This window comes from Amblyomma maculatum, chromosome 1 (genome assembly GCF_055883805.1).
Source record: "Amblyomma maculatum isolate TAMU_Amacu chromosome 1, ASM5588380v1, whole genome shotgun sequence".
In the NCBI taxonomy this organism is placed as follows: Eukaryota; Metazoa; Arthropoda; class Arachnida; order Ixodida; family Ixodidae; genus Amblyomma; species Amblyomma maculatum.
In genome coordinates this window covers 374972302-374984892 of record NC_139344.1, presented here as the reverse complement: position 1 = coordinate 374984892, position 12591 = coordinate 374972302, and the positions used below count along the sequence as shown (strand labels likewise).

General features: G+C 49.7%; 1 protein-coding gene and 1 long non-coding RNA gene across 17 annotated transcripts in view; one reads left to right on the top strand and one right to left on the bottom strand.

The window, feature by feature from the left end:
• Positions 1-4911, top strand: part of LOC146208280 (uncharacterized) — a 389535-nt gene extending 384624 nt beyond the window's left edge. For 5 of the 8 annotated variants that reach the window (XR_014704694.1, XR_014704696.1, XR_014704693.1 and 2 more), the window contains 2 exons: positions 1422-1524; positions 4760-4911. This is a non-coding gene — a long non-coding RNA (uncharacterized LOC146208280). Of the gene's footprint in view, positions 1-817; positions 891-1343; positions 1525-4759 lie in introns of all 8 variants that reach the window. The other 3 variants (XR_014704699.1, XR_014704698.1, XR_014704697.1) reach the window with 1 other exon arrangement.
• A 4814-nt stretch (positions 4912-9725) lies between these two features.
• The window catches only part of LOC146208277 (uncharacterized), a 419325-nt gene continuing 416459 nt past the window's right edge, over positions 9726-12591 (bottom strand). For all 9 annotated transcript variants that reach the window (XR_014704690.1, XR_014704687.1, XR_014704688.1 and 6 more), the window contains one exon: positions 9726-9820. Coding sequence is in view for 1 of the 9 variants with exons in the window: in XM_084592441.1 (XP_084448567.1) it covers positions 9727-9820 (94 nt within the window). In the remaining 8 variants the exon portion in view is untranslated. The remainder of the gene's footprint in view (positions 9821-12591) is intronic.

Here is a 12591-nt window from a genome sequence, read left to right as displayed (position 1 = left end):
CATTGATATTTGAATTCAGCCGAATATCCGTTCATATCAATGCAGGAATTGACGGTTGTTTACTGGTCACTGCACAAGCGGAGGCCGCAGTCTTTTTTATTACTAGTATTCCTGGATTAGCCATTTCGCACTTAATCACAGGCGTTATAACGCGAAGTCTTTCGAGCTTTTTTCAGCTCTGTTTCTACAGCTCGCTGAATATAAAAATGAAAACTGTTTGCTTTTAGAAAATTTGGGTGCGTGCGTTACCGTAGGAGCAGATCCCCTCATTATCTAGAAATGGTTCAAAGCTCATCCTTAAAGAGGGCTTATTTTCATATTTATTTAGCAGCGCCTTCAAACCAACTTGACCATCGTTTTGAGAGCAGCATGGAGGTGGCAGTTTGCTCAACGTGAAGATGCCACTCCAGTTTAGACGGACGGTATGAAGTTGCGGCCGAACAGCAGGGGCTCACGTCCGTCTACGTCATACAGTGGCAGGATCTTTACTTGATCGCCAGGTCGGACCTCGACATTATTCACTCGTTCTAGCATGGCGATAGCTCCATAATATGTGCTTATATAGTTCCAACAAAGTCAGTCAAGCTTGCTGCTGTTGTCATACGTAAGATAGAGCCGAACATCACCCAGTGCACTTAGCATTACCGAGAAAAGTGCCACATAACCAGTGAAAAGAATCAACATATTTTGCCTAAAATTTTTTACCATGCAAAAGTGGTGTCGCACGTGTTTTGCATTTTTGTCGCCTAGTTTTGTGTACTTGGCTGAAATGAAAATTCATTTGTCGTAACTAAATTTCCATTTTTACGCATTGCAGCACTGCCCTGCGGACATACCGTTCCTCGGCGTTGATGCTGGTACGTGCGGCGATATGGCCGTCTGTCAAAAAGGTGAGCGGGCGTGGCCTGAATCACAGGTCAAGTTACTGACGGGTCATGGCTGCCCTGATTATGTCCATCATGTATAGGCACGGTGATATGACTATGCTTGGTTAACTGTTACAGCGTTGCTCTAACAGGACGCGATTTTGGTCGAAGTTATAACCTTCGAATTACCGCTTTCACACCACCAGCATGCAACCAGCATGCAGCTCGTATCCAGATTGGTAGCTAATGGCGCGACTGGTTCAATGTGGCAGGGCCGTCTATACCGTGATTTGAGATCAAGGCTCTCAAAATACATTTATACCCACTGGCAGTTCGTACCTTGCTTCAATGCCGCAAATCAGTGGTACAAACATACGCACTGCTGCACTCAAGCATTTAATTCGGTGAGGGCTTTTCAAGTGAGTTCTTTGTGTAGTTGGAATCTAAGCCCAGATTCGTGATTCATCTTACATACAGCACGGGCACGTACACAGCGAAGCTGATCCTGTAGAGCCCCCTTCGGTTCGCTTCAAGCTCCGCAACGAAGTTATGCAGGGCACTGCTGAACACGAGCTGCTGGCGGTGGAAGATGTTCTCCAGGCAGCTGCATGGGAAGATCCGAATGATAGAGCACACCATCGCCGAGGACGTGCATATGGTGAGCACGCAATTATATCAGTCCCTGTAAAAATGCCCGAACGTTAGCTCAACAGCCTATTACAGCAGGAAAGGGCACTCTGTTTCTAGGAAAGAGTAGACTATTATACTCCAATAATATACTTGTGTTGTGGTCACAAAGATGAACAATCACAAGCAGCCACTTTCGCTACATTAGCAAACCATTCATACAAATAGATGAATTCCAAACTGGCTTTGGATGTCCGCGAAAAGATGTGCTTTGTTGTGAAGAATTAATATCTCGGTAATTCTTAGCGCCATGATTCGAGGAGACATGCAAAGAGACGCTCATATGGAGAGGTCAGATCCGGTGTCGAGCACTGTTGTGTCTAAGAAGGTTTAGGGGACACAGTTAACCTGGTGAAGACCGTATAACTATGGATTGCGCATTTTTGTTGCTATCAAAGACATGCCGGAGTCTTCAGACTTGACTCAAGCAAGTATGGGGTGGAGGAGGTGTTGAACCTGCGATACGAATTCGACAATACGGCATGTTACACAGAATGCACTTTAAAAAGGCAGCGCATAGCTCGCTTATGAAAATTCTGAGAATATCGATTTAAGCAAAGAATTTCATTTTCTACAATTAAAAGTGGTTTCGGGCGTTAAACCCTAAATTTTGTAGTGCATTACTTTTGACTGTATGGTGGTGCATGATTTTGGTCGTACAGGCATTGAGCGTAAGATTAGAACGTTCTGCACAGCTCCAGTTGTATCCTTGTATTGTGAACTTTTTTCGAGGAAGAAGAATGCTTTTCCCCGAAAAGACGTTTTATGACAGCGACTGAGAAAAAAAAAATGTGACTAAGAGTAGGTTACGACGAGCATGAAAAGGCAGTTTTAGTAATATGTGAACTAAATAGGCTGAATTCTAATATCTGTAGCACTCAGCAAGGCATTTTCCCTTCGTGTTTCGTCACTGTGACCAGACATGCGCAATAACGGCAATGTTCGTATGATACATGGAATACCAGTAACTAGGCTAGCCAGAGTGGCGAATGGTGGCAGTTATCAAATGATGTTGCGTCGAATTCTAGTATGTATGTGCTCGAATAGATACACATTGTGCCGCAACTAAATGTAACCAAGCTTTTAAAGTTCACTGTGCGTCTTAGGTTAATGGAACGACCGGCCTAGTACGTACATTGGTTTTATTCCAGATAGATGAATAATAAGAATCGAAAAGTGACTAATTTATTTTCTGGCTCGTGCACCAAATTGTACACATAGTAGTGATGGACAACGACAATAAGATATTTGATGTATGTTCCGTGCCGTTCTGTACGGTGCCAGCGGTGCTGCGCTCTGTACAGGACAGCAAGTGTATTGTAATTTCTGGCCGGTTATAACGCTAAAAAAAAATAATAAAACTGCAGCGACGGCCATCCGCCCTTTCGATACCCACTGTAGCAACGGGCATCCGCCCTTTGGATACCCGGGGGACAGCGAGAGGAGATGATGTGCGCAAAGGCACACCACCTCGCCTTGTCCACCACACACGGCGGCCGACCGTACAGCCGGGCCTCAAATTGCCCGGAGCGTCTCTGGTCTGAATCCCGGTCCCCGCATCGCAGCGATCACTGGCATAAGCGCTGCAGGCGCTGGGATTCGAACCAGGGTCTTCGCGAGTGCGAGCTCGACACTTTACCCACTCGGCTACCGTGTGGCACGGCTTTGTTGCGCCGCCTGCAAGTGATGGCGCGAGAGCAACAAGGTTGTACATCAAATGAGCATGCGTCGTGCGTCTATCATTCCCCAACGCTTCTCCGATTACGGTTGCTGATAATGCGAGCGGTATCAAGCGAGGTCATTCGTATACAGAGCTTTGGCTACCGGAAAGGAATATGCGCTGTAGAACATCGCCATGTGAGTGTAAAGGCGACTACGCCGTAGTTTCAGTTAACGCGGCGAAACAGGAACTATGAAAGCGGCTTCCGAACCTAAACACTCCTGACAAACTGTAAGTATACAGTATCGTGGAGCAACTGCCGCACTACCTTTCATGATAAAATGCTCCGTTCAGCAAAATATCGGGCGCCGGCACTGCGATCGAACATTGCTTGCATAGCGCTGGTATGCCGTACTTACTTGGCTGCCCACGCACTGATTGGAAGTAGAGGTACGTGACGTCGCGGTTGGCAGGCGTTTACAACTCCAGCCTTTCAGAACATGTATAATTTTATAAGTCTCTGGCTGAAGCAGAATATCGAACTCCCCCTTTCTACTGCTAATTAGCCCGTGATTTGACTGTGTGGGAGACCGCTGCATAGTACAGTTCTGCTAAACTCCGTACCTTCTAAGAAAAGCATTGCGATGCTTTTATTCATTTTATGGAAGCGTGCATAGTATAGGAACAACTCCACCAAGGGCGAATCAATTATAACATTGAATGTAATACAAATGATACACCAGAAGTAATTTGTTAAAAGTAAACATTCCGGAAATGCTGAATGCGTTTTAACGAACCTAAAACTGCGGACGTGGAATACGGTAAGGAAGGATTAGGGGAAGCGAACAACGTTCTATGAAACACCTGCGATCGTAAATTTGAAGCAAGTTTGAAGGAACACTCAGCCTTGCATGTACAGAAAGTGTGTTTAATTAAACGCCGTATTATTGAGATATTGCTGTCCTAGCTGTCCTTTATTAAAAAATCAGAATTCAGTTCCATTCATTTTACAAAATATTTATTCAGCACAGAATATTTGGTGTTACGATAGTGTTTTTATATGAATTGAACGGTATATGTAGGCTTCCCGTAATTAGAAATGCAATGCGTGGTATTTTTCTGCTTTATAAAGCAGGCACTAATGTGACGCGTTCATTGAAATAAAGTGCAAACCATGCAACGTGTAGTCCATCGTTCTGTGCAATTCTACGTGTGAAATGTTTTCGCACTTTCCATCGCAAGTGAAATAAATAAATGCAGAAATTAATTACCAAATCAATGTGGGAGGTTGTTATCACACTCTCCCTGCCCGGGCACCTGTGTTCGGAGTCCGACACGTTATCCGTGCAGGCGAAGCAGGCATTTCCATACGGCTTCAGCAAAGCGGACGTTATATGTGCGCTGGTTGCTTTCGCGCCATGCCTGCAATGGCGGAGCTGAAGTGTCCCTCAAAATTCATTCTGCGTTCCTACCAATTCATGCTAGAAGACGACTCATTAATGGGCGTAAACATGTGTTCAGTGTTTGTGTTCTTCTGGATGTGCAGGATCCGTGCAACACTGGTGACTGAAAACAGTTGGAACTGCAGGTTCAGGACCAGAGCAACTTCGATGTCCTGCAGACCTCAGCTGCTGAATTCAGGGCAGGTCATCGCATGCTATGTTACTGCAGTTTCAATAAAATGTGAAGGCCACAGTACATGCAATGTCGTCTTATCCAGTATTATCCCTCGGGCCTCCATCCGGCGTAGACATCCATCCTCCCTCCTCGGCCTCAGACTACGGATCCTCGGATCTGAAACGCAGCCGCATTCCAGAGCATGGGGACGAAAGGTATGGGCTAACCGCGTATTGACGCGGAAGAGGTAGTGAACGTAATGACTTTGACTACACATTACGAACCTAATAATGCTGCCGGCAAACGCGCGTGAACTGCGATGCTCCACGCGCCGCTAGACGCGCAACACGCGCCACGCCCAGTCGCACGGGACGCCGTCTCGCCCGTGACATCCGATACATTAGCACGGGCAGTTAGTAACAATGCGGTGTATAATTCACTTCAGAAATTGCTTTGCTGTTCCAATCGTGAAAATTAAATACAATCAGTTAACACATCAACAGTGAACTAAAAGTTGCCCCCGATTACGTTACTTCCTAACCGGAAGTTTCAGCGCAGCTTATCAGCTGTTTCACCGTTTCGATAGATTTCAGGCAAGCATTTGGAGTAAAATAGGTGTTCTACACAGACAGCCTCGCCGGGGTGGTAAAGTGGTAAGACGCCCGACTACTGTGCCGGAGTACCCGGGTTCGATCCCGACTGTGGCGGCTGCGTTTCGATGGAGGCGAAAAGAAGAGGCGCTGTGTGCTGTGCGAAGTGTTATTGTTATTCTTATTGTGATTGCAGGAATCCCCAGGTAGTCGAAATTACTCCGTAACCCACCACGGCTCCTCCTTCTCTCTATCTACTTCCACTCCCACCTTCCTCCCTTCCTTTACGGCGCGGTTCAGGTGTGGACATAAACGAGTGTGACAAATACTGCACCTTTCCCTTCCTGTGAATGAATTACTATCTACACATTCAACCCCGCCGCTGTGGTACAGTGGTAAGACGCCCGACTACTGTGCAGGAGCACCGGGGTTCGAACCCCAATTCGGCAGCTGCGTTTCGATGGAGGGAAGCGGAAAGCCGTCCATGTGGTGTGCGATGTCCGCGCACGTTAAAGATCCCCAGGTCGTCGAAGTTACTCCGCAGCCCTCCGCTACGGCTCCTCTTTCCACTTTCACTCCCACCTTCCCTTACGGTGCGGTTGAGGTGTGCACAGAATTGAAGTGGGACAGATACCGCGGCTTCCCTTAAATCGATCAATCAATCCCCGATCGTTCACCGCTGAGTGTACCTTTCCCTCCTCATTCGAGGCTCCAGTTGCCGAAGCGCCGGCTCAAACTGTAGCGATGAAAGGGGGGCGGAGCTAGCTACGAGGCCGACGCGGTCGACGCCGACGACGACGACGCTGCGCTCGGAAAGAAAGAACGGAAAGGCAGGCAGAAAACACAGGACGACGGGAGGACAGCGGGAGGGATGACTGAAAAAGAAAGAAAAAAACACAGTCGCGCGAGTCTCCCTGCCGCCGAGCATCGCCTGCGCTCTCTACAGCCCGTGGCGCCAGGCGCACGTCCTCGCCTGCCGCGCGTACTCCACTGCCGGCGAATTCCTTTACTAGGCAGCCCTCCAGGCAGCCAGCCGCATCAGCGGCCACTCCTTACCTAAACAGACGTACGTGCGGAGACTTCCCCGGCATGCAGCAGCGAACGCCGTTTTCCGCGGCCACGGCGCCGTACTCCTCCCATACGAAGTACCTCCGACTCCTCGTCATTCACTGCGGGGGAGTAGCCCGCCTTCCCCCCCCCCCCCCCCAACCTCCGCTTTATGGATGGCGGACCGCCCGCGGCTACCTGCAGCTCCTCACATCCGGGACATATCCCGGCGAACTCCCGATTTACCCCGGTCGCACGCGAGCCTTCGCTTCCACGCCGCCGTACACTACCCTGCTGCAAGCAGAGCCGCGGCAGCTGCCACTTTTCAGCTGCCGCGCTAAGGCACCACCTATCCTGCACGTTACAGTGCAGCTCCTTACCGATCGCCCAGCATCCTGGCGTGTGCTGAGCTACCCTCCACCTTTCAGTGCATGGACACACCGTTCTGCGCCGCCGGGCGCACGGCGCCGCACTCCTCCCATAACCGCTACATCGGAGCCGCCGTGACTTCCTGCGGGAGAGTAGCCCACCTCCCCCTTACATCCGCTACGGATGGTAGTCTGCAGGACCGCCCGCGGCTACGTGCAGCGCCTCCTACGTGAGAGAACCCCTGGTGAACTCTCGCTGTGCCGTCGTCGCACGCGAGCCCCCGTCCCCGTTTTACCCCCCGTACACCACCCTGCTGCAGGTGCAGTCGCGGCAGGTGAAGGGTTCAGGCAGCACCCCTCCTGCACGTTTCGGTGCAGCCCCTGGCCGATCGCCCGCTACCATACGGTGTGCGGAGCTACCCTCCATCGGGGAGTGGATGGAGGGACCTCTTGTGTGCCGCAGAGCTGCTGCCTTCACAGCAGTTAACCGCGGTCTGCGCTGCGGGAGGCGGTTGGTTTCGAACCCGCCGCCGGACACCCACGGGTCGAATTCGGTAGAAGCGTCCTCCGGCCCGGCGCCCGGCGCTTTCAGGAGCGTGTGTTCACGATAGGGTGGTACCTGGCTTTACGGGGTTACGACGGTGGGCCAACGCCGCTTAGGGGGGGGGGGGGGGGGGGGGGAGGGGGGGCTAGCCAGCCACTGAATTTGTATCTGTTGTAGGCACGTATTACACCCGCCACCGCTTCGGTGGCGATGGACGATGGCCGTCGTCTTTACCTCCCTCTTTCCCCGTTCTTTTTTCTCCTTTACTTCCTGTTCTGTCCACACGAGGCAGCGGAGGTCGCTCACCTACAGAACCAGTAGCAGGTCTGTGGATTTCGGTTGTTTGTTCGAACAGCCACAACCACCACAAGCGTTTAAAATACGCTCTGCTAACCCTGCTGTGCTCCATCGAGGGCTTACAGTTCGGAAGAATTAACTGCCTGCAAAGGCCGGGCTGACGAACAGAAACGGCCACATAACACGGTTCGCCGCATAAGGGGAACTTGCTCCGTTTCAGCTTGCCCCGCCCACGCGCCCTACAGAGTAACGGTGGCGGATCGCGGATCACGGATCACGGTAAGCGAAGTCCCTGTATTGTCGTCCGATTGCGGAACTGATCACTGCCAAATCGCAGCAACCATTTGAGACTTCGACTCCTTTCCGAAACATTTCACCCCGAAGAGCCGAGCACAGGGCGGGGAAAGCTTGTACCCATTGAAAAGCCGGTGGGTATCCGGCGGCACCGAGGATCGAACCTGGTACCTCCCGAACACGAGGCGGATGCTCTACCACCTGGCCACACTGCAATGCTACAACGGAAGCCTTTGGCAAAGGTGTGATACGTCTGAAATAGTTGCACAGATGTGGCAGTGATCGGTTCCGCCATCGGACTACAATACGTCTCCCTTCTGCGACAAAAGCCGAATATGTGGCATTTTTATGTGTCAGCCCGGCCTTCGCACGCCATTACCTCTTCCACATTTAAAGCCCTCAAAGGAGCACAGCAGGGTTAGCACAGCCTCTTCCAAACGCACACCCCTGAATGAGCCGGGCCTGGGACGCTTGCACCGAATTTTACCGGTGGGTGTCCGGCGACAGGTTTCGAAATCACCACCTCCCGCAGCCGAGACGGGCGCCCAAACCACTCGGCCACGACTGCAGTCCTGCTGCCGCGGTTGTTTGAACCGCCGTGACGTCCTGCTGACGTCACCAGCAGTCCTCGCTGTGCTTCGCCGAGGCGCAGTACCTACCAGGCTCCCTCTGTACCTACCCTGGAGCGCTGCTGCACCGGTGCCACTACGCCGGACTCCCCACCCTGCCAGTGTTCTCACAGTTATTCGCTTCGTTCTGGCCATATTAGTTACCCCTTTCCCCACTTTCCTATTTCGTTATCCACCTCGACAGCAACAGTGTCGCCACGACTTTTAGGCCGACATATCCTGTCCTTACATTCCTTCCCCGGAAATCAACCTACAGTCCCATAATAGGAAGAATACGTAGCGAGAAAGAAATGAGGGACGAGTCTCAGATTCGTTGTAGTTGGAAATTGATGGGAAGGTAATGGAACAGATACGGAGGGAAAAGAAGCCTTCGTGTCTTCCTTCCTCTATTCCGTTCTTGCTCTCATTATCGGTGTAGGAGCCAACGAAGTCTTTTTGGAGAGTTCTTCCAGAGCGAACGACGCCTACAAGATCAGCAGAATTAGCCAGACCAGTGCAGCGATGCTTGAGATCCGAATAGAAAAATAGAAGATGCAGAAAGGAAAGTAAGAAGGTTGTAAGCGAGGAGCAAGACTAGTAAGAAAACGGCAACACAATTAACAATCATAAAATATAAGGTGAAAAGAACGAAAGACTGTCAAACTACAATAAACAGCCCTGACGGGTGCCCCTCCCCCCCGGAGCGGCGGTTTCACTGATAGTAGTACCCTCATTTTTGAAACGTTTTTTTCTGCAAAGCGAAATTGCCCTGCAAGTATATGTATTTTTTTCTTGGTTTGAGCACGTTCTGTCGCAAGCCGGCGCTGGCACGGCATGTTTTATACAGTCGAAAATAACTGGTTATTTTGTGATGTTAAGGGCAACGGAGAAGCGCGGATTGTGAAGGACGGCGATTTGCGCTACCAGACGCAGCAGCGCGAGGGTCCACGGGCGAAAGTATAAGGCGAAGGTCGAACTGCGTACACTGCGATAGAATTTTCACCTCTGAAGGCTCTGAAGCTTCTGGTGATGGCCGCAGCAGCACTGGAAGCGTTCGGCATTCCTCTGGTAGGCTGCCTGAAAGAGATGCAGGGAAGTCCTCCTTCCTTCCTTTTGGGATAGTGACAGCACACTATATGTCAGTAACTTTATTTCAGCCAGCGTGAGCCGTTCCTTGCTCTTGTCTGTGCTGGAAGCTGTGGTGGACGTTCAGTGGAGTGAGTGACAAATAGTGCGCAATGCCTGCAAGTAAACATGAAAATCAGTTACTGTTTGAAGGGCAGACTTCTTACGTGATATCGTATACAACTTGGTCATCTGAGACGTCCACAAAGTTGAGACGTCAAAATCAGATCACCACATGCTGGAACTACGAACGACGTTCAAATAAAGTTAACGAATCCGGGAAAGATATAAATTAGCCCGAATTTGACAAGGAAGTTTAATTTATTAAGGCTGTCTGAGAACTATGAAATCAATTAACTGAGAAAATAAGTCGCCACTGGTGCTTCAGCCCCAATAGTGGCATATGTGAAGTGGGTACGCGTAAGGGCACCCGGTGAATGCTTTATAGCACGCACATCCCACGCCAACGTTATTATGTGCGTGTGGGTTATTACATACAGACATTACTGTATTGATAACAAAATATATTTCAAACGTTGTTCTAATGTCACGGACTTAAAGTGCGGTGTTAAAAGCACTAATTCTTATATTTCGCCCTTTATAAATATGCCCACAAAAAAGGTGCTGAAGTTTCGCTTTCAGAGTAGAAGCGATAGCGGCTTCAACATCGTTTTCCTTTTTATTCGAGGAAGAGTGGTACAGTGTAAAACCTCCGCAGTTCGTTTTGGCTTTTGGAGAGGAAACGCGCCGTATCTGTCTCGCATCTCGGTGCCCACCAACGCTTCCAATGGCTAAGATATGGTTTCGAGGTACAGTGAATTTATGCCTTCCGTTCACTGTCCATCCAAAACTAGCCACCAGTATGAGTTGCGGGTGCATTCAGATGGGAAGCGAAGACTTTTAGGCACAACGGGCACAATACGTTATCATGTAAATACAGAGGAGTAGATATATGCACTGCTGTTATTTTCCTCGAAAACTGCGAATTTTGAGCTTAAAGAGTAGCTTACACGTGAGAGCTATATTCTGAAGTCATTTCAGTTGAAATGTTACACTATTCACCATCAGTGAATAAATGTATGCAACCATTCATAGTGTTTTTTTCTTTTCTTGTCTCATGGTATTCGATACCGAAACGGCCGCGAATCACAATCGCGCAGTCGTAAATTTTAGATTCACGATGCGTAGACATGTCGCGACGCAGAAATAATAAATCGGTACTGTTCATGTAAATTAGGCAATCCCTCTGTTTGTTTACGGACTGGTGGGAGCTCACGTCTTGTCGCTATTCTTCATGCCACCTAGACATGCTTACAACGCAAATAAAAAGAAAACACTTTATGCAAAGAAGGTATGCGTGAAACTTTATACAAATATGGCGTTAGGCCATAAATTTCGACCAAGGCCACTTAATAAGTAGTATCGCTTCCACAGAAAGCGACTGGCACAAATTCTGCTTTTGAGAGGTTAGGAATACAGCGTGGTAGTGCGCGCCCATGCATTTCGAACTTTTTTAACATCTAACGAGACCCATGTCTCAATCAGTATGCGATTCATTAGCCTTTCCCGAGCTTTAACGGAAGGATTCGGCGCTACGGTTAGTATGCCTTACTAATGAGGAATTAATGCGTGTATTCTTACTATATGGTAGCTTTCCACTGCTGTATTCAAGATCTTTAGGTCAGAGTGGGAGGGTTTCACATTTTTGGGGGCGTATGAGAGCTGCTATGAAATAAAAACATTTTTCTCTGGAAAGCAAGTTCTATGTTACTGCACTGAAAGCAGAAGCACCAAAATGCCTTTTACGCCACAGGTAAGGTAACGGTTTCCTCATACGACGGCCTATTATTCCGCTATTAAATATCTCTAATGAACACACATTTAAACTTTCATCAGCGTGCGCGTTTTTAGCAGTATCAGTTGCTATCCTTTATTTGTGGCTGTTTATTTTTTGTGCACCGCGAAAGTGCGAACGCAAACGCAAACCTGATCCCTGCACAACCATTTCATTGGTAATATCACATGTCATCTTTATTAAGGAGCATTTCCACTGCGAAGATCCACATCGTGTGCGATGAACGGTGGCCGCACGGTCGGGATCAACCAGGCTACAGCTTCCACGCTGGATACCGCTCGCGTTATCAGCAACCGTAATCGGAGAAGCGTCGGGGAATGATAGACGCACGACGCATGCTCATTTGATGTGCAACCTTGTTGCTCTCGCGCCATCACTTGCGTGCGGCGCAACAAAGCTGTGCCACACGGTAGCCGAGTGGGTAAAGTGCCGAGCTCGCACTCGCGAAGACCCTGGTTCGAATCCCAGCGCCTGCAGCGCTTATGCCAGTGATCGCTGCGATGCGGGGACCGGGATTCAGACCAGAGACGCTCCGGGCAATTTGAGGCCCGGCTGTACTGTCGGCCGCCGTGTGTGGTGGACAAGGCGAGGTGGTGTGCCTTTGCGCACATCATCTCCTCTCGCTGTCCCCCGGGCATCCAAAGGGCGGATGCCCGTCGCTGCAGTGGGTATATCCAAAGAAAGGATGCCCGTCGCTGCAGTTTTTTTTTTTTTTAGCGATATAACCGGCCAGAAATTAGAATGCAGTTGCTGTCCCGTACAGAGCGCAGCACCACTGGCACCGTACAGAACGGCTACACTGCGCTAGGTTTCCAAGCTGTCGCTGGGGCATCGCGGAAGAAGGACGCCATAACTCAGTAGTTTCTAGAAACGAACGACAACATGGAATTGCTAAGACGGAAGGTTTTTCGAACATTGTGACGGCAGTGTGCCCCGGAGTTCGACGTAGAGACGATGTCATACCACTGGAAGCCTGGTACACACGAATGGGAATGGTGAACTACGAGCGGCAAGGGGTGCTCATACGTGAAGT